We start from the raw sequence: 24,847 nt of genomic DNA, 5'->3' as shown, positions 1-24,847 counted from the left end.
AGTTTGGAAAAAAATTCATTACCGATAACAGGTGAGCTTCAAAAGTATCAATACTTGTCTAGTAGGGAGGTTCCATAGTAGTGCCTTGTTTGTATATGGAAGGGAGGAGAGGGATCGCTTTTATCTTTTGAAATCATTCCTTTTCCTTAAAAATTTGAAAAAGGAGATCATGTGCACCCAAAACTTCCCCCTCTCGACCCTAAGCTCTTGTGTACCATCCATTATCAAAAAGTTTGTTCTATTTTTTCAGTCGTAATAACGTTAACCTTCCCTCACATTCCTCTTGATAAAAAACGGTTTGAGGAGGTCGACTCAAACTCAAAAAAAAGAATTAAATCCTTGGGGTCTGTTACGAGCCGTTCTTCTTTTCCATAGGTACATGATACCGCTGGTGGAGAAAATAGTTCTTATAGGGTCATTTAGGTTTTCCTAAAATCCCAGCATCCCGTTTGAAATAATATGCTCTTGCGTACTAAAGATTAACGACGATAACAACTATTAGAAAACCTCTCCAGGAGGGCTGATTATTTTGAAAATTGGTGTATATACTAGTGGAGTGTTACTCACTGCAATCCTCATCATCATAAATGCCAGAGTTGTAAAACTTCAAAGTTTTTCGACTGGCGCTGATAGCGATGGACGCCGGACCAAACTTGGCTAGGCCATGTTTCAACGCCTCTGCGTCTTTTTTCTTCACAGTCACCACTCGCTTGAATTTCACCACATCACAACCGTCTTCTTTGGCACAATGGCAGAATCCCTCCTGTGTGTATAACATGGAGGCATATTGTCAGACTATAAACAGATAGGGCGCTCTTCGATTGAGTGTCATAAAACCAAAACCAAAGTAATAACAACGGCCGATCAGAAGTCTGAGCATAACTTTTAAGATCCAAAGAGAACTTAGAGTAAAAACAACCAACTAACTAAAGCGCGGGAAGACACAGGCGACCAACTCGTGATTGGTTTCAGTTTTGGATTTGATTGATTGAGAGGATGGCGTGAGTTTTCTCATCATATCAAAAATTGAAGTAAAGCAAAACCAATGTAATCCCAGATTAGTTCAATTGGAAATTTTACTAATATGCTTTTAGTTAGGCCTCGTAGCATTTGCCATCATTATCGGTAGGTCGGAGAGGAACAGAATAGCTTAGAATGTCATAATGTCAGTATTCAATTAATAAATCATAATTAATCAGGCAAGTACTTCTTCTGATTATACAAAAATTTCACCTGTCCTTAAGTAAAAGGCGTGCTCGCCCTTACGTTAATAGGGACCTTAAGCAAACCACGACAGCGACGGCAACGAGGACATGGAAAAACAATAGATTTAATTAACAAAACAATAGCTCAGCACGTGCGTTTGAAAATTTTGTACATTTCATAGCCGTCCCATGCAAAACAACAACGTGAAATCATCACAAATTGCGTCGTCTGCAAACCGAAACCGCGACGGCAAGTTGTTTTAATTTCCATTTGGAACTCAACGCCTCTTTTATACGTTATGCTGAAGTTGAGGTGTGGCGCCGTATGAGACGGTGAACACATTCAGCCATTTTTGAAATTCTAATTAACGGCAGAAATTCATTTTTAATTGAAGTCTTCACTGGCGTTGCCGTCCTGACTGCTTAAGGTCCCTAATGTAACATATAACCGCAATAGTCTCTTTAGATAACATGTGGGTGTTAAAAGAGCGTCAGTAAAAATCAGTATACTGACCTGAGCAAGGTACCTGCCATAGCTGCTACTAGAGGCAACCCCGTGCCTCTTGGCCCAGACGAGAGCTTTCCATGAGTAACCTCCTCGACAGCCACTGTTACCAAACCCCCAGCTGCAGTCCATCAGCTGCTGTTCTGACACGTCCATAAGTTTTCCGGTCTATCGGTGATAAGAATTGTTTTCTTAGCTACAAGTCTTAAAACGTGCCTGGAGGATCGTATCGACATTTTCACTACGTAAGTACTTATATAAATTTGAAAGGTCCCCACTATTAATAGCCTCGTTTTGGTTTCTTTCGGTCACCAAGCTCTCCCCAGGTTACACTCGCTAAACAAGACGAACCCAGGCTGGGAAGAGAGTAAGGTATGTGCATCGTTTTTGTTATTTTTCATTTCTGCATTACAACTTTGCTAAATTGAATGCTTTAAGACACTGTTCCTGCTCCTTCAGAAAAATTAGTAATAGTTATTATGATAAGAGTTGACTGTGCTTATTTTGTGGAGTACCCAAAGAGGTGAATATACCTCAAGAAGTACCCCAATTTTTTCTTTGATTGGTCTTAACTAGAATCCGTTTTTTTAGAGTACGTCATATTGATATACACCACACAGGGGAATAGTGCTTTTCATGCACTCTAATTGATTGGTTCGGAAGTGATTCGCAAGTACTATCCACTCCCGAGCAGGCGAAAAGACAAAATCATGCATCAACGATTTAATTTCTGACCATCTGAATTGACAGAAATAAACTATTTTCTTATTTCTGTGTGGTAGTCGCTGTCACAACATGCTCTACAGAGAGGAAAAGCAAAGACTAAGGGATGAAGAAGAGTCCCTCAAGGAAAAATCAGCAGAATATGCAGATGCTGGTTAGTTGAACTAACAGATATATAATTATATATAATATACCACAAAATCTTGCTTATAAGCCTTTCATGTATACAAATCCGTGACAGGTTTGAGTATAGGTTTAACAACAGGAGAACTTATATCCAGGGCTTACAAGCATTAAAAAAAAAAGTGTTCAGGAAGAGTAGTTGTGAAGACCTGTATTAGCACTATATCCAAGTATATCTCTATCTACTGATGTGTTGGGACATTGATGCATCAAAATAAATCAAGAGTCCTATTAATTGAAAGATATTATTTGCTGTTAAGATGACACCTGATTCTAAGAAAATCTCTAATATTAACTTTGTGTAATATGTTTTTTTTAATTTGACAATGGCAAAAGAATTAACTCCAAATCCAGGAGAGGCGTATAATCAGGATAAGGATATCCTGAGGTATGGGAAAGTACCCAGACAGGAGGCACTTAACAGGAAGTTAAACAATTTATAAAGATATGCCTCTAACTTACAGCCATTAACCCTTTTAACTCTAAGAGTGACTAAGATCTAATTTCTCCTTACAATATCACCCCTGAATCACACATTAAGGTCACAAAAATGAAGAAAATGATTACCAACAAAAGAAGCTTTTGATCAGTAAACAAATTCTCTTTGTCAGCACCTTAGGAAATGTATAAAGAACAGTATGGAGAATATGCATAATGAAATTAAGGTGTAAAGGGCTAATAATGGCAACTGACAAAACTAAAGGCAAATATTAGGAAATACCCTCCCCTTTGGCCTGCTCCAATGTTGCTTTTTTATTGTAATACTTAGTCAATGTGCATATGTGGTGTTTTTGATCAGATTTTTATTCTTCATTTGCATCCCCTACTCATATTAAATATGTAAGAATTATTTTTTCATTCACAGTTGGAAGAAATAGGCAATGGAGTGTGGATTGATCCTATCAGGGTGTTTGCAGCACAAAAAGATGCCAAAGCAAAAACAGCCTTTGCAAGGATGGTACTCATGTTTTTATACAAGACAGAGGAGCTAGAGGGCAAAAGGCTTCATAAACTGGACCAAGATATTGTGCATGTTATTACAGGTTGGTATTTAATATATATATATATATATCTGCAGACAGTACTGTTTCGGCCTTCTGGGCCTCATCAGTGCAGTGCTGATGCTAGGATGGAGGTAGGACCATATAGCCACCCCAAGTGATCTCACATATGTGGGATCATCTAAGCCATGCCAGAGTGCTCAAACTAGAATAACTAGTGAGCATGCATAATGCTCACTATCCTCATATATATATGTATATATATATTTTGTTCTACTAAAAATGGTATTTATAATAAGCCATTAAAACCTCCAGATAATTATTGCAATTATTAAAGGAAGCCTTTATCAGTTAGTATCCCTTTTAATGATGGAGCCACAGTTGCATAATTACTAGGATGTTTTCCAATTGAATACCAGCAAATCAGTGATGTTGCATCAGTGAATATACTAGCTGCCAGTACCATTTAAGAAGGGTCAGGTCTGGTGATTTAAACTGGGAACTTGGTCAAGTCAGTGATGTTTAGGATAATTTTATCACTGCACTGATAAAAGAACTGTATGTACTCAGTGAGCTCTATTCCTAATTTTCCTTGGACCTTTTAGTTGTCATGATTGTACTTGTTTTCACACTTGACATATGGAATTTAATTTAGAACTTGCTGTGGTCACAAAGCAGCTGCAAGTAAAACTGAAGGAGTCAGGGTCTACAGGTGATCAGCCCAAAAAAAAGGCACTTAAAGACAAGGCTTTAATATTGCAGTCCTTGAGGAGCAAGCTGAATAATTTGATTCAGGAAGATGGTAAGTCAAGTGTTGCAATATTACATCTCTCTTTCTCTTTCTTTCTCTCTCTCTCTGACTCTCCCTAATTATATGTAGTCTGCAGTTCTTACTTAGGGCAATGAAGCCTATCTGCATAACAACTGACAGTACCCTGGTTTTTGAGGAGTTTAATTCTAATTAATAAATGCATGTACTGCACTACACATGCTCCTCCATTGGTTTGGAGCAATAAGAGTACATATGTATATGCTGTTCTGGTTCAAAGTGATTGGTTAAATTAAACCAATTTTTTAAAATGAATTTTGAGGAAAAACCGACAATATTAGTTAACATCACAAAGTGATTTGTGCGTATTTTATTTCCTTGCTACAGAGCAAAGGCAAAGGAGAAAAGGCTGAAGAGAAGGGCTGCCATGTGGACTGATCTTGTGGTGCAAAATCTAGCAGCTGAGTGACACCACTTATAAATAACATTCCAAATAATCAATGACATATGTATTTGCAATGTCAAAATCACTCTTTGCCCTCTAATTACAATCATTGCAGACTTGATGTATTTGAAAAACTTGAACAACTAGCTTTTTTTTTTTTAGTTTTAAACGATACACTGGCTGTGTATGATGCGAATATCTCACATTTAAAGTGACTATTAGGTTATTAAGCTGCAAGCCTCATGAAGGATACTATGGCAAAGTAATGGCAGGCATAACCCCTTAAAACTACCGAGCATTGGTAGCCATGCATGGACAGCTGTTTTAGCCTTATTAGGTGTCATCAGCATGGCATAAGGCTTAAGTTCCATATCAGCAGGCTATCTACATATTACACTTTCTTTTATCTCATTGCTACTTTTCATCTGTCTCATTCCCAGTTTTACACTATCTTCCTACTAACTGATAATCCTACCTGATTCTTGGCCAGTTTTTAACTATCTGATCTCTAGCTTAATGCTATTTTGATTCTAGTGAATTGCTACCTACCAGAGAATAGTTTCTTACTATTTTGGTCTATGTTGTCTTATTTCTAGTTTATCTCTGTCTTATATCTAACTACTGTTGTTGCAACTACCTAATCTCTATTTTATATCTAGCTGAAAACTCACTTATTAGAGCATCAAACACTAGTTTAACCTTATCTAATACCTATCTAAATACTTACTGTGATAGTTATTTCACAAACTTATTTTTCAGATAGAATTTAGACAGAACTATCTGCATGGTTCCAAATGACCAGTTATTGGATAGAGATAAGATAGCTTTGAGATAGGAATTAAGACTCAGTGATTACACAAGAGACCTAGTTAGGAAATAGCTAGTCAACAGGTTGTTTTTAGATAGTTCAGTCAATTAGGTTATAAAATATAGTGTCCAATTTTTTTTGTTGTCATGAGTAATTATTGTTGTAAAAATAAGCTTTTAGAAATCTCCATACTGCCTTGTCATGCTGACTTGCATACCACAGAACTTTGCAGAACATTTCATGAAGTCATGCATTTATAATGTAAAACTATTAAAGAAAATATTTCTCATGTAAGCTTCTGGAATGTTCCACAACACTTTTTGAATATACATAAAGATTCACTTATGTAGTAGTTGTAGTTGTTGTTGTTGGAGTGACAATTGTTTTGAAAGCTGTATGGAGAGAGAGTTTCTGTCAGTGGCAGATTGCTCATTTGGAGACAGCAATGAGATTATGTCAGTGGTGAGCTATGATATAGACTGTGGTGGGCTTAATTAAGTAAATCAACAATAAGTACTATACTGCTCTTTAAAGTTACTCCTTGTCAAGAACATTACTCACTGTTTAATAAAGTAGTTGAGTTTGTGGGATTGTAGTGTTTCTCTTTCAGTTAGATTATACCTTAACAACGTAATAAAACAATTATTCACGTTAGTGTCAGTGAAAGTGGTGGACATTTACCTTGCTGGTAAATATCCATGATAACCTTCTTTAACCTCCAATTTGGTGAATATTTTTAATTGTTTTGGTATTTTTGTGGACTTTCTTGCTTACCAGTACATAAGGATATGACAATCTCAATCTCACAAATGTGTTATATATTTTTAATTGTTGTGGTGTTAATCTGTGTGTATAGAAAGTTACAAATTCACCTGGATTGCATAAGCTCCCTCTATTGGTCCAGTGGAAGAAAAAGTCCAACATGAACCACACAGGCCTTGTGCTTTGGCAGGGGTCACTGCACCTGAAAAAATATCTTAAGGTTGATGAGAGCCCTAAATGGACCCCAGGTTGTAATTTACAGTCTTTTCACTGTCATAATTTGGAGTCTGACAAGAAATAAGAAAAACTCACATGTATGTCTGATAGGGAGGATAGTGGGGAAGAGTTTACAGAATTCGCAGACCTTTCCTCTAAGGCTGACTTTGATCACTCACTGACTCAATATGATCAATCACAGATCAGTTACAGTGATATAAGACCAATACAACATACTACATTACTTTTGACATTTAACTGAAAATTACACTACCTAAACATTGACAGGGTTTGAACGAGAAAGACATACCGTATTCACGCCAGTCGAGACACTTGGGTAGTGGTGTATCGGGAGTGTTAAATCTTGCCTCTGGTATCTCCTGTTTCTTTAGTGTCTCGTCATCACCCCCGCCAGGATCAATTAACAGACCTTTGTACATTTCAAATTCGTCGTCTGTGACGTCGCTTAGTTCATTCGGCGCCAACGTGAAGTTCAAAGCGGCTCTGTTCTTTGAGCTTATAAACCTGAGATATAAAGTAAAGGAAAAGGGCATGTTATTGTTTCCTTATTTCAACACAGGACACAAAAATTAAAGTAACGTAGTTAAAAAAATGTCCACAAAGGAGGTTGTCCACATTCTGCTTTTTAACCGTAACATCAGAATGCATATTCTCCACTCTGTTCTCTGCAGACCTATAAGGTGCTGACAAGGAGAATTTGTTTAACAATCAAGGGCTTCTTTAGTTACTGGTCATTTCTCTTATTCTTGTGACCTAAATGTTTGATTCAGGGATGATAATGTAATGAGAAATTAGATGCTAATCACTCTTAAGGAGTCAAAGCGTTAAAGTATCTGGTGCAAAAGGCTTCTCACACGAGATGTAACTTGTGGCCAACAGCTTATGGTCTCTTTTGCTCAGTTAGTAGAGCATGGTACGGTTTGAAACTAGTCCACTTGGGACGATCACACTTTCTCTGTGTCGCAAGACAAACGTTAAACATGTTGCCAAACTTTTATATTCACCTATCTATGATAATTTAACAATGGAAATAAAGTAAAACAACATCACGGATTAATCATGCATGATAAACTTAAATCAAACTTGTCGGCAATAGCATCCGGTGCATCTCCAGTCTTCGTATCAATCTCTAGATTGTAGTTGATGAGATTGTTACCTTAGGATCTCGCGCATCTTTAGATGGTTGTTGATCAAACTTTTACGTTTGTATCTCGCGCATCTTAAGATTGTAGTTGGCAAGATTGTTACCTTAGTATCTCGTGCATCGTAAGATCGTTTTTGATCAGACTGTTAAGTGTGTTGCCGGCTTTACGTTTGCATCTCGTGCATTTTTAGAATTTTGTTGATGAGATTGTTACGTTTGTATCTCGCGCATGTTTAGACGATCAGATTGTTACGTTTGTATCTCGCACATGTTTAGATGACCAGATTGTTACGTTTGTATCTCGCGCATCTTTAGATTGTTGTTGATCAGATTGTTACGTTTGTATCTTGCGCATTTTTAGATTGTTATTAATCAGCCTGTTACGTTAGTATTACCTACATATTTTTATTGTAGTTGATCAAATTGTTGAGTTATTATCTTGTGCATCTTTAAGATTGTAGTTGATCAGGTTACGTTTGTATCTCGCGCGCATTTAGATCGTTGTTGATCAGATTGTTATGTTAGCATCTTGTGCATCTTGAGATTGTAGTTGATCAACCTGTTACGTTGGTATCTCGCATATCTTTGTTGATCAGATTGTTACGTTTGTATCTTGTGCATCTTTAGATGGTTGTTGATCAAACTGTAACGCTTTTTTCTCGCGCATCCTTAGATAATCAGATTGTTACGTTTAAATCTCGCGCATCTTTAGATTCTTGTTGATGAAATTGTTCCGTTTGTATTTCGTGTAGGTTGAGAGGATAAGATTGTTTCGTCTTTTTCTCGCGTATCTGGGGATTTTTGTTGATCAGATTGTTACGTTTGTATCTTGCACATTTTTGGATTGTTGTTGATCACATTGTGACGTTTGTATCTTATTCATCTTTTGATTTTTGTTGATCAGATTGTCTTTGATCAACCTGTTACGTTAGTATCCCGCATATCTCTTGATTTTTGTTGACCAGATTGTTACGTTTGTATCTTGTGCATCTTTAGATGATTGTTAATCACGTTGTAACGTTTTTATCTCGCGCATCTGTAGACTGTTCAATTTTGTTGATGAGATTGTTACGTTTGTATCTCGCGCATCCTTAGAGTAACTGATTGTTACGTTTTTATCTCGCGCATGTTTAGATTGTTGTTGATCAGATTGTTCCGTTTGTATCTCGTGTAGGTTGATAGGATAAGATTGTTTCGTTTTGATCTCGCGTATCTGTAGATTTTTGTTGATCAGATTGTTACGTTTGTATCTCGCGCATCTTTAGATAACCAAATTGTTATCTCGTACACGTTTAGATTGTTGTTGATTAGACTCTGACGTTTGTATCTCACACATCTTTCTTTTGATTGTCAGTGATCAGGCTGTTACGTTTATCTCTTGAATCTGTAGATTGTGGTTGATCAGTTTGTTGCGTTTATATCTCGCGCATGTTAAGATTATAGTTGATCAGATTGTTTCGTTTGTATCTCGCGCATCTTTGGATTGTAGTTGATCAGATTGTTACGTTTGTAACGTGCAGGTGAGTGAAAGAAAATTGTAAACTGACCTCATGTTATGTCGAAAGATGTGTTTCCTCTGTTCATGTTCTGTAGGATCGTCGTAGGATTTCTTGTGTGTTCTCTTAAATTCTTCAAACATTTGTTCCACCTCCCCATCTTCAAAGTTTTCATGCATAAACTCTGCCATGGGGTTGAAGTGGTATCTTGATTTCATCTTTTGAATCTTCTTTTTGCAAGAGGCTCCTTTGTGGGGAAGAATATTAACAAGTAAACAAAAAATAGACGGAAGGAGGCGCTGTGTTAAAAGGTATGATGTGGGCTGAAAGTTTTTAGAGGGCGGGAAAAAGGCTCATCTTCCTTATCGAGACAACCACGTAGGTCCTGTTCGCGTGCAAAAACCACGATCAGATCTGCCCGGATTCGTGTATTCTACAACTACATTACAGTGTAGTATTTTACTTAGAATCAGAAGACGTCATTACAGCAATAGGTGGCATTGGTTTTGGTTTATTGTGATTTTTTGTTGGTTTACGATACTCGGGCCATCCTCTCAAACGATCAGATCTAGAACTCAAGTGAAATGCGGTTTGATCGTGCGTGTTTTAGCCATTTTGCTAAATGAATTACTTTGAATTTTAATGAGCTCCTCAGAGGTCTTACATTTAATCCAAGTGATTGTTATGATTTCTTTGCTTCTGCCTTTGCAATTCTCAACCCTTTAATCACTAAGAGTGACCATCATTTACTTTCTCCATACAGTAATACTGTTGAATCATTCATTTAGGTCATGAGAAAGAACGAAATGACCGCCGACCTAGGAAGCTTTTGGTTGTTAAACAAATCCTCCTCCTCAGCACCTTTGGAAGTGTAAAGCGAATAGTATGAAGAATATGCATACTGATAATAGGCTGTAAAAGGTTAGTATAGACGAGTATGAGGTCATAGGAAGTAGCCCAGCCAATAAATGTGTCATGCGCAGTGTATCGTACTCACCTTTTGGGATTTTCATGATATTAAAGTCAAAGTCCCATTTATGGAAAGAGAGGTAATCCACGACGTAATGATCATAAAATGAGTGCAGAAGAGTGTCATATCCGTGCATAACGTAACGCACAGGTCTGTAGGGTTTTGCTTTTGTCACGTACAGTGTGTAAGTGTTGTTCTTCTTGTACACAGTTGCAGTGCGTTGTAGCTTATAAACAGGCATTCCACTGTGGATTTCCTCGCCTACGTACTGAAACAACAGACGATAAAGGTATGGAATTCGATCTTACATCCAAGTCCTACTCCTGAGGCAGTCCTTGTCTATTTTTAGACAGGAACTTTAGTATCAAGCCTGTGAAGAATTATGCTACACTGTTTCTTGTTGTTTATAGGAGAAGTATACTTCAGAGGAATTATTTTTTGTCTCCTCTCCTCGATTAAAAGTGCTTTAAAAAATTAACTTCTAGCTCCCTTTTTTTTCAGTTTTCTCTCGATACAATTTTCGGGCAACCGTGTTCTGATTTGGAGTCTGTTACCTCACAGGCGTTACAGGTGTCACAGACGTCAGTGGTCACAGGTTATAATTTCATAGGTACTTTTAATAGCGAAGAAATGAAGAGTTTGGTTTCTGGTGCATATGTCATTTTATTGTTTTAAAGCAGAACGATTAACGTCCTATGGGAGTTTTTTTTTTTAAGACCTATTCGCCCAATTGCTTTAAATTTGCCCATGTGCGGCATATGCAAATCTTCTCGGCAACATCGTGGTACTCTGTTTTTTTCAGATTGTAGTTCCCTAATCCTGCCTAGAAGATGTTTGAAGAGTTATATGGAACAGCTGGCGTTATGAGGTATCAAGTAAACATTAAAAAACATAACTGGGAATTATCTAACTTAGATAAAGAGACACTAAAAGACGTCGCAAAGAGGGAAGGGTGGAGAGGTGCTATGAAGCATATGACCTACATTTGTCAAGAAAAATAACAGCGTACTTACGATAACTTGGAGTGCACTGTTTTCCCAAGGCAAAGCTAAATTTTTATGTAGAGGAACTCTAGATAATTTTTAAGTCCAGTTTGGAGGAGTATAAACTGAGTGATAAATGGGACATATCGACAAGGATTTCTTGGTTATCCCAAATGTGTAAAACACGCGGCATTCGATTTTGGTCTGGAAAATTGGTCAAAAGAACAGTGTGTGCTTCAAATTTGGGATGCGGGTCAAGAACGCTTCAACATTTACCTTGAATTTTTTCAAATTCTTCGGGACAACACTTTGACCCTTCTCTGGAGACCATCGAAATCCGGGCCTGTACCAGCAGCTCTGTGTGTTTTCATCGAGATCATCTCCTTTCTTCCAGTGAGCTGGCACTAACTTAACCAGGGCCCCGTACGGCATAAGGTCCCCTCTCTGGAATGTCTTGTCCATCCCTTAAGCATGGAGTGAGAAGGAAGGAACAAGAAAGAACGGTTTAAGGGGAGATGGAGTATCGTATTACTGTCTGAGTAATCCCAAAAATAAACAAAAAGTGCATAAATAATAACAAAAACATCAACTGAAAATACGTCTCTCTCGTAGCCCGTTACATAGGCTACAAGACACAACGCATTCTGGCTGCGAAAGAGACGAACCAAAAACACAACTTAAATCGGTGTTTTCTTTATGGAATGAAAAGACATTACCGATGAGGATTTTATTCGATTTTTAAGGCGCATGTTGTTAGCAAGAACTGGTTGGCTAAACTCTCAGAAAAAAGGTTTAATACATCGGTGTGTGCTGGGTCAATACACTCTGTTAGACCGGCTTGCAGTGCGTTACTTACTAATGTTATGGCGTATAGAGATGCTTAGTCACAACTTTTGTTTTGTTAGGACTCAACGAAGCAAAAGTGCGTCGAGCTTTTTACAACTTGCAGCAGAACTGCCGTGTCAAATTGTCTTAAACTCATTGCTCAACAAATATTGCGCCTGGGATGGAATAGGACATCGGGAGGAACCTGATGCATTACTATCAACAGTGACATCCAAAAATCAGGGTTGAGCTCGCGTGCTATGTAAATGTCGTCTGCATATTAGTCTCATATTTCTTTTGTCAATATTGACTGAGGAACAAACACGACCAGTCCTAATGATAAGACAATATATCACCTGTTGGCATGTCATGTAAAAGATACTGATCTGTCTTACCGTAGTAGTAGTCGATGCGACTCATTTTATGTCGGCCACCATACCATGCTTCGAACGGCTCAATGATCCCGTCATAAGGCAGGGAAATGATTCCCTGGGCATGATAGAACTCGGGAAACGTGATCTTTTCTAGCAGTGATTTATTTTCTTCTTGATCGTCATCTTGAAGTAGAGTTGCATTCTCGAACATGATCACAGGTTCTAAAACACCCGTGAGGTCTTTGTCGGTTTCTTCCTGATCAGGGTCAAAGTTGCTTTTCAGTTGATTGATTTCTTCGAAAAAGTAGTGCTGTCCTTCGTTTCGGTTGCAAAATAAGACGATTGTGAATATAATCCAGAATACTGCAGCATTAGCGATGAAGTGTCCGTTACACATCTCACTTATGTACCTCTTTCGTCAAAGTTATAGAAGGTGGAAGTGATGTCATCCTACACAGCAGTTAAAAAGCTGCCGGTGAGAATGGATGTTGAGTGATTTTCTCGCTATCTCTGCTTAAAATGCAATTGTCGTTAGATACGAATCGTCAAATGAACCTGTTGAGAGCATTTACCAAAAACAGCTGGTACCAGTAATGAAAACAGACTACGAAGGTCAGTTACACTCTAAACAGACGCAACTGGGTCAACTGGGTCTTGAATCTAATTGCCAGTAATGGTGTTTATCTAACACATGCTGTGCAGTTGATTTAATATATATATATATATATATATATAGAAAAAAAAGAGAAAACGGAAAATGGTGTATAATTTCTAAACTCCAACTCACTCGATTTCTTAGATTACTATAAAAACGTGACTTACGTTTCATGTTTTATGCTTCATAGTTAAGTCGATTTAGTTTGCAATTCTGAAGTCATAGAAGAAAACAGTTTAGCGTTAGAGCAGGCAGCAAACAAAGATGGTGTTAGGTTTGTTAATCTATAAAAATTAAATCATGTCTTATCTAGAAGCATTATAAGAGCTTCATTACCTTGGTGTTAGGAATATGAATGGAACAAACCGTAAAGCCATAAGCTGGATGCCGTCACTTTCCTGTCGTTGTAGCGTTATACCCCGAGCTAGCAAATTATATTGAGTTTTTAAGAGAAGGAATAAAGAAAGTATCACTGAACTGAACAAGGAGTGTTAAAAATCCATCTAACAGGTTAATAGCAAAAAAGATTGAAGTTTTAGACATTAAAATATACATGACTGCGCAGATGAACGACAGAACACCTCCGAACTTATCGTGTTTACTTTTTGGCGATAGTAAGCCCTGTGAGTGATTGGCTTCTGATTTCTCCTTACGTTATCACGCTTGAATCAAATACAAAGATCACGAGAAAACATGAAATGGTCACCAATTTCAAAGGTTCCTGATTGCCAGTTAAATTCTCCTTGTCAGCACCTTAGGAAATGTAAACAGGACAGTGTGGAGAATATGAAAAGCAATACGAGGGTGTAAAAGGTCAAAGTGCACTGAAAAGGGAGGTTGGTTCAATGTGTAAGTAGTGATTTTAATGTTAAGAGAAAATTTTCGTTGTGTGCAGGCTTAATTAAAGGACATTTTCTAATTTCTCGTTAATTTCCTTATATAAGATATGTATATATATCTACTTACTTAAGTAGCGTTATCTACGACTTATACTGTTTCTAACCTTAAAGTTGGGACAAATATATATGAAATAAGCAAAAGAATGAATCACGAGAATTCTCTGGATTCCTGTTTGTCTCTGAAAGAATCGTTGAGTGAAAATGGTCTCTGAATCGCACTCCTCCTTTGATAAATTCTAAAAGTGTGCGTAATGAGAAAACTGGGCAACTTTTCCACGAACCCATGAGTAAAAATCGGTTGTGCTTGGAGCGCTTTTTATCACAAGTTATCACAACAGCCAGTTGGAAGGAAGGGAAATACTTCTAAAAGCTAATGAGAACTCAAAGTAAAAACAAGCCAACTGCCTAAAGCACGGGAAAACGCGGGTGACCAAGTTGTGGTTGGTTTAAATTTTGTATCTGATTGGTTGAGAGGATAGAGCGTGTTTTCTTTACCAATCATAGGGTTCAAATAGGGTTCAAATGTCACTTTATCTTGTAATATTCACGTTAAGTGCAAACTGGGAAAACTTCTGACGATTTTTTTCAGCAAGGTCGGAGAAAATGAATTGGAGTAAGTTGTAAGGGAGTGTGGACCTTGCACCAAGGGAATTTCATCTATTACAACAAGATTGTTTTGTAAGAAATTGACAGATTTTCGAATGTCCTGTTCTTTTTCCTTCGACGAGCTAAGATTCATTGAGGCCTCAGGATCGTAACCATGGTTACGGTATCCTAATCAGACAGTCACATTCGATCGCTTCGCGATACCCAAGGTCTGTTGTTGATCACTATAATTTGTTCCTAGCTTCATACGCTTTATTTTTGCCTATTTTTTGCTGAGTTGAGCCATTAAACGAACTATCGTTTTAAATCAGTTTTGTGTTGAACTCTAAGCTTTTGAGTGGTCTAATGGTGTTAGAATTTATTGTTTGGTCTCGGTTGGTCGATAATCCAAAGATGTCTTATTTTTCAAGTTAATAAAATCAATTTAGATTGTTGAGCTAGAAAAGGTTGGCGGTTAGTCATTTCCGTATTTAACCCTTCGTTCACTCGACCACCTCAGGTTTCCGCTGTTTTTATTTATCGATCCATAATCCATGTCTTTTGGCAGCTTTCTTATTTGTGCAGTTAAATTTCGTGCTTATATGGCGGTATCTAACTAATTAAAATTTTGGTACAATTTAAAATTCACAAATATTTCCTAATTTGCGGGATCTTACAGTATTCACTGCTACTACCGTTAAAAAAGACTATATTCATTCGGTGACTGGTACCCTCACCATTTATGGGATTGTTTGACAGTTGCTGTTCAAGTCACTGGGCCGTTATTTTTCCATGATGTAATACAGAGTCTTGATCACGTATAAACATGCTCGTTTTTTTCCCGAACGGGCTGGAAATAACTTACGTTCATCCCCATACCGCGCTCGAACGGTGTCTCCGAAATACCGTATGACATGATTGGATGGAGCGTGTAAGCTGTGCTTTTAATACTCGACGTTTACTTGGGTGGTGGTTTTGTAAGAGACCATCGTGGGACCTGTCGATCTCTTGATTATAACGTTGAGTAGAGGCCGTCGTTTGGGATATGCCTTATGGAAGAGCGGTTTGGGTTTGTTTCATGATCGTTGGTTACTTGAAATGCATCGGGAGTACACCTGTCGAAAAAGAGACGCAGGGTGGTAGCAAATCAGAACAAGAGGACAAACCTGGTCCTGATTTACGAAGTTTGCATTTTCCCGCGGAGTATCATGCAACGGGTGTCTTGTCGCTTCCCACAAGCAACATTAACGAGCCTTTTGAGGTTTGGCACAGCCAGGCTTACGACAAGAGCCGAATAGATTACTATCATGGTAAGACAAAGAGACTCAAGTTACAATGACGTGCTTGTGATCTCGAGCTATAATTATGCTCTGACAGTAATTATATTTTTAAAGGTACTGTATATACCTTTCGGTGGGATTTGGGTCGGTACCGGTATAACTTATCAAAACATCTAAAGATCAAGTGTTGTTTTACCAGTTATTAAGTTAGTAATTCGATTGTTGATTGCGGTTTACAGTCGAGAAACTGACCATCTTTGAATATGTCACTTATGTAGATATTGATTGTTGACTGCAAAATGAAGTCGAGGAACTACCCATTTTCAAATATGTTACCTAGCGGAGAAACTGTCGCCAAAGGGACTCCGTTTTTTACTATTTCTTTCGAGTGAAATCATAACAGTAAACTCCCTTTCTTTGAAAAGACTAATAAGTTACTTAAGAAGACATGTCATTGGTACGTTAGTATTCAGTGGGTGGAGGAAAAACTCAATTATGTTTGAGGCGTTCACGGCGTTGTTGGTTTACATAATTTGGACAACTGATTTGTCTCTTAAACGATTTGCCTAGTTATTCTACGACTGACTTTCGCAGATTTGTGTTTTGAATTATGCGCTCAGTCGGCTGAAAAGAAGCGCTTGTCTGCTGTTTAGTTTTCAGTGAAGAGATAAATAAACTTAGCTTGTAAAAATGCTCCTAGATAATAATTCACTAAACGGTACCGGTAATTTGAAGAATGGAGACTGAGACCATACAATCAAAAAACCTGCACTGATATAAAAAGTACGTTAATTAGCCGCATGCAGGGTTAAATTCGCACTGAAGCTAGAAATTCTGAGCTTGGTCAATACTAACACAATACTGACACAAGAGAGAAAAGGAAAACATAAATCCGTAATTATATTTTGATCAAAGGTGAATATACCAGTTTTATGTTACATATCTCTCAGTTTGCACGTGCACTATGATTGGTCAATTTAACGGGCCCTATTTATTGTAAGGACAACTTAATTCAAAAGTTTATTGAAGATGAAGTTAGTGTGATATAAATTATACTAACCTCGTTTTCTCGGTTCGTGCTGCAAAATATGGAACCCCGTTTTTTCCGCTCGGTCTTGTATAATGGCCTGCGTGCTCCGCGCTTGGACCATAAATCCAGTCCGTAACTTACATTACAGACTAATAGCTCAGTTAATAAGACGTGTTCTCCCTGAATCTCTTTTCTCGAAATTTTTCTATTTCAGCTGTTAGAGGAGCCTCCAAATTCTTCATGAACGTACCGTGTTTAGGGAAAAGACACTGCTAGGCGCTTTGATGCGTTCGTAAAATGTGATCTGAGATTTACAAAAACTGGGCTAGCAATGGCTAAGATTTTTAAGCAAAAGACCTCTCTCTTGGGACGGTTTTTTCGTTTATTTGGAGCTTTAATTCCTATTAAACTTCAGTGACTAAAATGAAAATTTTCCGAAGTAATAACTTAACCATTGAGCGCGTGCAATCATGGTAAGTGGAGTGAGGGCGTGCAATTGGAATACATAGAGAAGGGAGGTAAGATTTCTTTTTAACCGTTACTAGGTGAAGTGAAAACGTTTCAAAGGGGAGATTTAGGAAGACATGGAATGTTCTTTAAAATCGTCCCAAAGTACTCTTACAAGCGTCATAAGAATGATCGCCATTTTCTGGGATGTTGGAAGAGGTATGGGTCCAAGTCTCGCAAGGCTAAGGCCCAGTCTGTTCTGCCGTGTAACACGGCTTGGCCGTTCAAGTCTCGTCTGGAAGACTTCAAGGTAATTGGTTAATTCTTTGTCACAACCGTTTGTATGACTCAGAAATCAATAGATGTAAAGAAGGCGGCACACTTACAACCCGGCCTAAGGTTCCCGGCAAGATCCTTAAACTACTTATTTGACGATACAGTATTAAGATATCGGTCATTTTTTATCGCCCGCGGGAGGGGTGGGAGGATTTTCATCATATGTGTGTCACAATAAAATTTACTTGCCCCCCCCCCTGGCATTATCGTTTTTTACAATCCCCTCTCACTGGTGGTCAGTTTGTAAACCCCCCCTTTTTACTCTGACGACTGGTCCCTACCCCCATCAGTTCCCGCTGTAAACCATGTGGCACCCCCCAAAAATAGCTGGTTTCTTTCCACAATAGTCTTTTTTCAAGGTTATCTTTAACAATTTGCCTGGATTGCCATTCAAGAATGTTGCCTGTCTTTAGTCTTCAGCGCCAGCACCATGGTCATGGTCAGATAAGATCAAGACTTAAGACTCAACCAAAACGCGTTGTCATGTGGTGCTTTATAACATCACGTGGTATTATGTTGCAGGCATGAAATCTGTTGTTTCTCCTTAGCAGACAACGTTACCGCATTTCCTCATGACAACCTCGGATCAATGTCAGTATCTGAGCACCTGCGCACGTAGCCCTCCCCACAGCCAACATTAATTCTAGCCAGAGGAGGGGTAGGAACGCAGTTTCTCAGATACTGATGCGCAACTTCTCATCTCTTATTAAAGAAATAAAAAACGCGCCGAGTGTATTGTTGAGTTATACAAGCAAGCGGGAATTTTTAAAAACACGAGAAAGTGCGGAGAAGCACGAGCCGACGGCGAGTGCTTCTCGTACTTCTCGAGTGTTCTTAAAAATTCCCAAGTGCTTATATAACTCAACAATGCTCGAGGAACAAGTTTCTTTATTTCTTTTAGAAAAGGTATCGTGAATTGCGCGCGCTCGTACCGATGACGTAGGCTGCATGTACTATATCTCAACAGCGCACTCGTGTGACGTAAGGCGCGTGCTTTATGGAAATATAATGAACTCGTTCTGACCAATCACGGCGCGCACATTTCTCTGAAAATTTTATAATTTTTTTTTATTTTTAGTATGAGGGTGATGCTGTTATCAATGGAAAAGAATGCACCAAGTGGAGTTACAACGTGACCGTATTTGAACGCAACAACTCGTACCTGTTTTACGCAACGAAGACCAACCCACCCAAACCTGTGTACTTTGAAATGAACGGCTACGATACTCTGTTGGTGTCGTACTACGACAAGTATACGATTCATTATCACAGTTTTGAGGAGTGGGATTATGATCCAGATGATGATCCGGATGTCTTTGAGATTCCACATTGTAAGTATAACAGTTTTTGTGTGTGGGGGGGAGGGGGGGGAGGGGGAACCAGAGGCGACATGGCGTTTTGAAAAGTGTGTTGGAACAGGAGATGGGGGCGTGGGGGAGGGGGCGGGGGGGAGGGGGCGTGGGAGTGGAGGATTTTATCGCACACGAAGGTAGACGCCTCCCTGAGTCAAATTTCTTAAATTGGCCTTGGGGTAAATCGTTATACCAGTTAAACCTATTTACAATGTGAACAATTTCCAGTCTATCTGTGATAGAACTGAAAAGAAGCGAAATAGAAACGTGCAACATCATTATTTTTCCAAGCACAATCTTAATGAAATAATTGGCGTAAAATCACGAGAATAAGACAAGTAAGGCAGGGGATATTTGGGCACCAAAGGCACGTGGGAAGGGGGACTGTTCCGCATAAATTTTCTCTTATTATACGTAAGACTGAGAGGTTAACCAAAGAGATTGAACCCCCTACATATACATTAAATATATGTATATGTATGTGTTATTCCTTTTATCAAAATTATATTAACTGGTTTCCCTGTAATAGTGTTGCATGTACTACGTCGTGCTGAAGTAGGTTTGAAAATCATTTTATGATTTAAATCATAATATGGGAGACCTCAAGTATATCAGTCGTTATTGGTAATCGTTCATGTATGCAGAGGAACCCCGCCAAAAGACGTCTTTAATAGGACCGTGACCTCGCCGTTTCGATTATTTTTCTCAAGTGGAATTAATGTCCAGTCTTTCCCTTATCATAGGATGCTTTTAACTCAAACGCTCCGTTATAACGACAATTTTTGGGGTTCAAGGTGGTTTTTCATCAAGTTTCATTTGCAAATCATATTCTGTTGATTGTAGCTTTACTGATTATTCAGTTCAGGGAGCTCATTTACTTCCTGAGCTGAACATCGTTATTACCGTTTATTTTAGTGCACCATGACAAGTGGTGCTGGAACATTGACAAAAGGTCACGTGACAGTGACGGTGCCTCTATGTCCCTGAACCCTATGGGAGAGTTCGCCATGCTCCACCATAAGGAGGACCCCGTGGATAGAGACTTTCACGATTTTCGTAAGAAACACAAGAGAGATTACAAAGACAAAATTGAGCATCAACAAAGGAAACACATATTTAGACACAATTTAAGGTGAGTGAATTTAATAATTCAGGTATCATTTTGAATAAGGGGCAGGGGGTGTGGAGCAGGTCACGGGAGAGGGGGTGTGGAGTATTTTTTGAGGGAAGTACATGGTTTTCAGGGGAGAACAGTGTGGAGATCAGTTGTTACCAACAGAGTATAAATGGGAGACCATAGAAAATTTACTGTCAACGAGAGGAAATCATAAGAATATTACAGAGCTTTATGTGGGGATCAGGTAAATTTTATCGTTATACAACCAGGCTATAAAAAATGAACCGTCCCTAATCATATTAGCCTAACATACTTCCCCTATAATTTATATTAAACGTTGCTATGGCGAAAGACATAGTTAAGACTCTGATATATCCATAAGTAATCTTTCATCAGTAGGTTACATTTATGTAAAGTTTTGTTTTGTTTTGATTGCGTTTTATGTAGGATCAACAACGAAATACTGTTGAGGGTTCAATGTTTTGCCCTATATAGGCATGGAAAAGTTTTTAGACTAAATTATTGGAAACGTTTCAAGTCAAAAACGTAGCAAGAAAGATTTGAAACATAGCTCAGCTCCTTCGGAGAACAATTCTAGTTTTGTATTTTCTGATGTTATGGATATTTAGTTATCATCTTAAGTGGCCTTGTTATGCTTTACTAGTTTAACCGCTTGTAAAATTTGGAGCTCACAACATGAACCACGTGTTCGCCATTTTTTTTTAATGTCGACTGCATGTACTTAAAGTCCCTAAATGCAAGAGGTCTGGATCCTAATAAATTACACCATTCACCATCAATACTCATCGACCTTGAAACGAGTCAAGTAGAAGTTTCACCTGCGGCAAACTGTTTATCCTAAAAACACTGACGAATTGTTTGACCTCCTTTGTCTTTAGATACATTCGTTCGATGAACATGAAAGGCAACTCGTATCATTTAACTGTGAATCACTTTGCTGACCTGACGAATGAAGAATTTGATAATCACAAAGGACTCATGCCGGGAGATGGAGGTTACGGATCACGTGACGTCGATGACGCCTATGACGATCAAGAGTACGATGACGATACCGTTGAACGGCGGGAAAAAATCAAGAAGAAGAAAAGTAGATATGGTCATGTTCCTGTTGAACTGGACTGGAGGAAATATGGTATGGTTTTGAATGATATAGCAAGCTTCTGTCTATCTCTAACCTATTGAGTGAAGAGAATAAAGTGATTGTTGTAACTTTTTAATGTGAAAATTTTATAATTTGAGAGGGCCACGAAGCACCTCCCCTTGAAGTTCTCAAAATTATGCTTTAGAGTGTTCTCCCTCTTAACCAGCCTCGGCCAAAATCATTTGAAATAAAGTCATTGAATAGTGTTGTCAGCACGGTAAAGTAGTTATATCAACTTATTCAGGAGTAAGCCAATCAGATTGATTCCCGTCCTTATATCGGCTATCCTTTCCATAAATGTACGTACCCTCTTCCTGATATTCTTCTTAGTTGTTTGAAATTGGATGGTTTGAGCACATTTCGACACTTGATCTTACTTTATAGAACTGTTCTATTTTCTGTCAGGTGCTGTTCTTCCTCCAAAAGGCCAAGGAACATGTGGCTCCTGTTGGGCTTTTGCTGCAGCTGGTGCAGTGGAAGGTGCCAATTTCATTCAGGTGCGGTGTTCTTAGTTAAGAATTATTATTGAGAATTATCGACACTGTTCCTGGAGAAGATACTCCTCTAGATGAAAACAGCTATAGGACTGTAAAACAAAGCTGAAATTCGGCTTATGATAAAAGCAATGAGCAACACTCCAAACATCGCCTTCTTAAAAATCAAAATTTTATTTTCCTCTTGTCTTCATACCCAGCGTAACAATATCTTTTTCCTTTGCATTTCCACTGTCAAACATGTTTGGAAATCAAATTTCACCTTAAGTTGATCTTGTTACTCAAATTCTTCTTCTAGACTGGTAAATTGGTTGATTTGTCAGAGCAGCAACTCCTGGACTGCACATGGGCCACACCTGGTGCCACGCATGGCAACAACGGTTGTCTTGGAGGCTGGACTTGGAAGGCGTTTTCTTGGATCAAGAAGTTTGGTATTGCTACAGCTAAAAGTTACGGACATTACCGGGGACAGGTTAGTTCGGCCCGCTACTCTAAGGGCGGGGTAGAAGCTGTGGTTTTGATTGTAAATTTTCAGCGTTGGAATGATAAACTCTAAGTTCCAATTACATATTCTAAGCTTTGAATGAAAAGAAACTACATTACCCTCTGTTTATAATAAAAAAAAATGCTGAAAGATTTTCAATTAGATGAAGTGCTGCAATCAATGAATGAAACATATTTCTCTCTCGCCAATCTTTTTCCTTTGGTTTATCATTGCTTCTTTTCTCTTTGCCCGCTTCAGTATGCTCTCTTTGTAAGGTAGCAATTGCTTTCAGTGTCCAGTTCTAAGGGAAAACATTTCACTCCACATTGCGTCCTCAGCACAGGAGTACAAATGGCTGGGGGAAGGGGTGAGAATATTCTGTGATAGCCTGAGAGCAGCATCCCTTTATAAGCTCCTGTGACCAACTGCATCGGTGTTATGAACAAACTCTTCTTTTTAACCTCCAAATGACGACAAAGTATAGGATTAGAAGGAAAAAAAACCATAACTACTCAAATCATGTCTTTCTCTCGTGGAGAAATCCCACATGGATACTTCAGTTTCCTGATATACGTCAATTGTTTGCCTTTCATTTGTTTAGGAAGGGTATTGTAAAACCAAGGGACTGAAAATTGGAGCTAGAATTCACAGTTATAGAAGAGTCAAACGCTACAACGAGGAAGCGCTTAAGAAAGCATTGGCTTACCATGGCCCAGCCACTATTTCTATTAATGCAAATCCTAAAGCTTTAAAATTCTACAGTCATGGCGTCTTAGACGATATCACATGTAGTAAGTACACATTCCTTTCATATAAATTTTCCTCGCTTTTTGAAAATTTATCGAGTCTTTCTGGAACGAGAAAGACTCGAACTCTGTTAACGCTTTGTGCCAGACTTACAGCTTAGTAACCCACTGAAACTGTGCTGAGATTTTTTAGGATTAACATTTTTGGCACGTTTCTGTATTAATTGATGACACATTTATATTACTTTTATCATAGATATAAGAAAGGGTTGGTCATTGCAGAGATTTTGTATTCAATTATGGGAGTCGTAGGACTCGCGCTTTCTTCTCAGCCACTCGTTTTTCTCGTCCTTCCTAAAATGAACCAAGGCTAAAAGAGTATTTTGCGATAACACCTGGGAAATTTTATAAAAAATATCTACTTATTACCTGATTGTTGAAATTACCCTTTAAACCGCAAGAGTGATCAAAATCTAATTCCTCCTCACTGTAGGACTGCTGAATCACTCATTAAGAGAATAGGAATACAGGAAATTATCGCCAACCTAAGGGACAATTGTTAAACAAATATCCCTGTCAGTTTTAAAGAAAATTTAAGAAAATGGTATGGAGAATATGGATACTGATGTTAGAGTGTAAAGAGTTAAATTGTGCGTGTTTATCTTTTCTTTTAGATAATAAAACCGATCATGCCGTGTTATTGGTCGGGTATGGCACCGAAAACGGGGTTCCTTATTGGCTCATTAAAAACTCTTGGTCCCATAACTGGGGAGATAGTGGATTTATCAAAATCAGACATGGACTTTGTGGAGTAGAAAAGAGACCTTTTGTTGTGCTGAACAAGGGACGTAGGCCTTTACCCTGGAAACTTGAAGAAAAGGCAAACAAAGAGAAGGAAACTTTATTGAAGAAAAAGTTACGAGAGGAAATGGAGGCTAAAGCAGCGAGACACAACACAAAAGATGATTATAAAATTGTTCGAAAAGACGCAATAGAAGATCCTGATTTCAGGGATATAGAAGATGACGAATATGTGGACGATGTAGACCTTTGGTGACCTTTACATAGAGAACCAGGAAGGTTCTTGCTTTAAAAATGTTCAGCTCCAGCTCCGCTCCTGCAAAAAGTGAACTTCCTTTTTAGATTCTACTCCCTGTACATACAATGCCATTTGATCTCGCTGGCTTCGGCACATGCTTTATCGCTATAAATACCTGTACATTGCTTCAGACTTTCTTTCTCGTAGGTGTGCAGTGTAAATCACTTCTGATGCACTATTCTTTAAGCGGCTATATCTCAATAAATTGTCTCGTGAAACTTACAATTTGAAACGGAAGCGAAGGGCTTGGGCCAAAGTGGCCCGCAACACCATGCAAGTCATACTTTAAATGAACAGAGATCGAGACAAGGAAATATTCTTAACCTCAGAACCTACTAGTCGCTAGATATTACTTGATTTGAGAAAAAATGTCAATGAATCTGCAAAATAGGCAGTGAATTCATGGTCTGTAAGATTTTACGTCAATTAATCTGACTAAAGGTTACTTTTGATACAGACACTCGTCAGAAAAACCTTAATTCTACCGCTTCGAAATACGAAACTTTCACTGTACAAATATGCTGTGGAAATTGTACCATATACAGTCTAAGTTCAAATTACTTCATACAAACCAAATGTTGTTAATATCACAATTGTATTCTTAAGACTGCCGCTGAACTGTCAGGTATTGAACTGTGTACATATTTATTTTTATAGCTATGCCAAATATAGTTACAGTTTAGTACAATGTATAGAATATTTTATACTGCCAAATAGACTCTTGAAAGAAA

At 38.3% G+C, this 24,847-nt stretch overlaps 3 protein-coding genes and 1 long non-coding RNA gene across 5 annotated transcripts in view; 3 read left to right on the top strand and 1 right to left on the bottom strand.

The window, feature by feature from the left end:
- Nucleotides 1–13,022, bottom strand: part of LOC113669195 (counting factor associated protein D) — a 13,796-nt gene extending 774 nt beyond the window's left edge. The window contains exons 1-8 of the mRNA XM_027185197.2: nucleotides 12,452–13,022; nucleotides 11,508–11,695; nucleotides 10,276–10,516; nucleotides 9,330–9,525; nucleotides 6,928–7,142; nucleotides 6,512–6,603; nucleotides 1,720–1,878; nucleotides 568–763 (exon numbers count right to left, since the gene is read on the bottom strand). Coding sequence (XP_027040998.2) covers nucleotides 568–763; nucleotides 1,720–1,878; nucleotides 6,512–6,603; nucleotides 6,928–7,142; nucleotides 9,330–9,525; nucleotides 10,276–10,516; nucleotides 11,508–11,695; nucleotides 12,452–12,827 — 1,663 coding nt within the window. The 5' untranslated portion in view covers nucleotides 12,828–13,022. The remainder of the gene's footprint in view (nucleotides 1–567; nucleotides 764–1,719; nucleotides 1,879–6,511; nucleotides 6,604–6,927; nucleotides 7,143–9,329; nucleotides 9,526–10,275; nucleotides 10,517–11,507; nucleotides 11,696–12,451) is intronic.
- On the top strand, nucleotides 2,040–6,293 carry LOC149036343 (uncharacterized). The gene is made up of 5 exons (XM_089189820.1): nucleotides 2,040–2,082; nucleotides 2,493–2,587; nucleotides 3,482–3,659; nucleotides 4,273–4,419; nucleotides 4,774–6,293. Exons 2-5 carry the CDS (start codon nucleotides 2,540–2,542, stop codon nucleotides 4,797–4,799), a joined length of 399 nt encoding a protein of 132 aa, XP_089045946.1. The 5' UTR covers nucleotides 2,040–2,082; nucleotides 2,493–2,539; the 3' UTR covers nucleotides 4,800–6,293.
- LOC149036342 (uncharacterized) lies at nucleotides 10,071–10,857 on the top strand. Its single transcript, XR_016181801.1, has 3 exons — nucleotides 10,071–10,199; nucleotides 10,459–10,537; nucleotides 10,750–10,857. It is a non-coding gene; the product is annotated as an uncharacterized LOC149036342 (long non-coding RNA).
- LOC113669193 (cathepsin L-like peptidase) lies at nucleotides 11,080–24,847 on the top strand. 2 transcript variants are annotated; one of them, XM_027185195.2, is made up of 9 exons: nucleotides 11,080–11,116; nucleotides 17,425–17,636; nucleotides 18,741–18,993; nucleotides 19,930–20,146; nucleotides 21,031–21,284; nucleotides 21,699–21,790; nucleotides 22,086–22,259; nucleotides 22,873–23,062; nucleotides 23,692–24,847. In XM_027185195.2, exons 2-9 carry the CDS (start codon nucleotides 17,469–17,471, stop codon nucleotides 24,072–24,074), a joined length of 1,731 nt encoding a protein of 576 aa, XP_027040996.2. In that variant the 5' UTR covers nucleotides 11,080–11,116; nucleotides 17,425–17,468; the 3' UTR covers nucleotides 24,075–24,847. The 2 variants fall into 2 exon arrangements, with proteins under 2 accessions (XP_027040996.2, XP_027040995.2); XM_027185194.2 differs by lacking the exon at nucleotides 11,080–11,116 and adding an exon at nucleotides 14,928–15,879.

Source organism: Pocillopora damicornis, chromosome 12 (genome assembly GCF_964200805.1).
Source record: "Pocillopora damicornis chromosome 12, jaPocDami1.2, whole genome shotgun sequence".
Classification (NCBI taxonomy): domain Eukaryota; kingdom Metazoa; phylum Cnidaria; class Anthozoa; order Scleractinia; family Pocilloporidae; genus Pocillopora; species Pocillopora damicornis.
This window is presented reverse-complemented; position numbering and strand designations above follow the sequence as displayed.

What these genes read in the sequence shown, in the direction of transcription:
- LOC149036343 (XM_089189820.1), top strand. Translation starts at nt 2,540, where the DNA reads ATGAAGAAGAGTCCCTCAAGGAAAAATCAGCAGAATATGCAGATGCTG. An exon ending in AGCAGAATATGCAGATGCTG is followed by an intron (nt 2,588 to 3,481) that starts GTTAGTTGAACT and finishes TTTCATTCACAG; the next exon opens with TTGGAAGAAATAGGCAATGG. An exon ending in TATTGTGCATGTTATTACAG is followed by an intron (nt 3,660 to 4,272) that starts GTTGGTATTTAA and finishes AATTTAATTTAG; the next exon opens with AACTTGCTGTGGTCACAAAG.
- LOC113669193 (XM_027185194.2), top strand. Translation starts at nt 15,615, where the DNA reads ATGCCTTATGGAAGAGCGGTTTGGGTTTGTTTCATGATCGTTGGTTAC. An exon ending in CTCGTCTGGAAGACTTCAAG is followed by an intron (nt 17,637 to 18,740) that starts GTAATTGGTTAA and finishes TTTTATTTTTAG; the next exon opens with TATGAGGGTGATGCTGTTAT. An exon ending in TGTCTTTGAGATTCCACATT is followed by an intron (nt 18,994 to 19,929) that starts GTAAGTATAACA and finishes CGTTTATTTTAG; the next exon opens with TGCACCATGACAAGTGGTGC.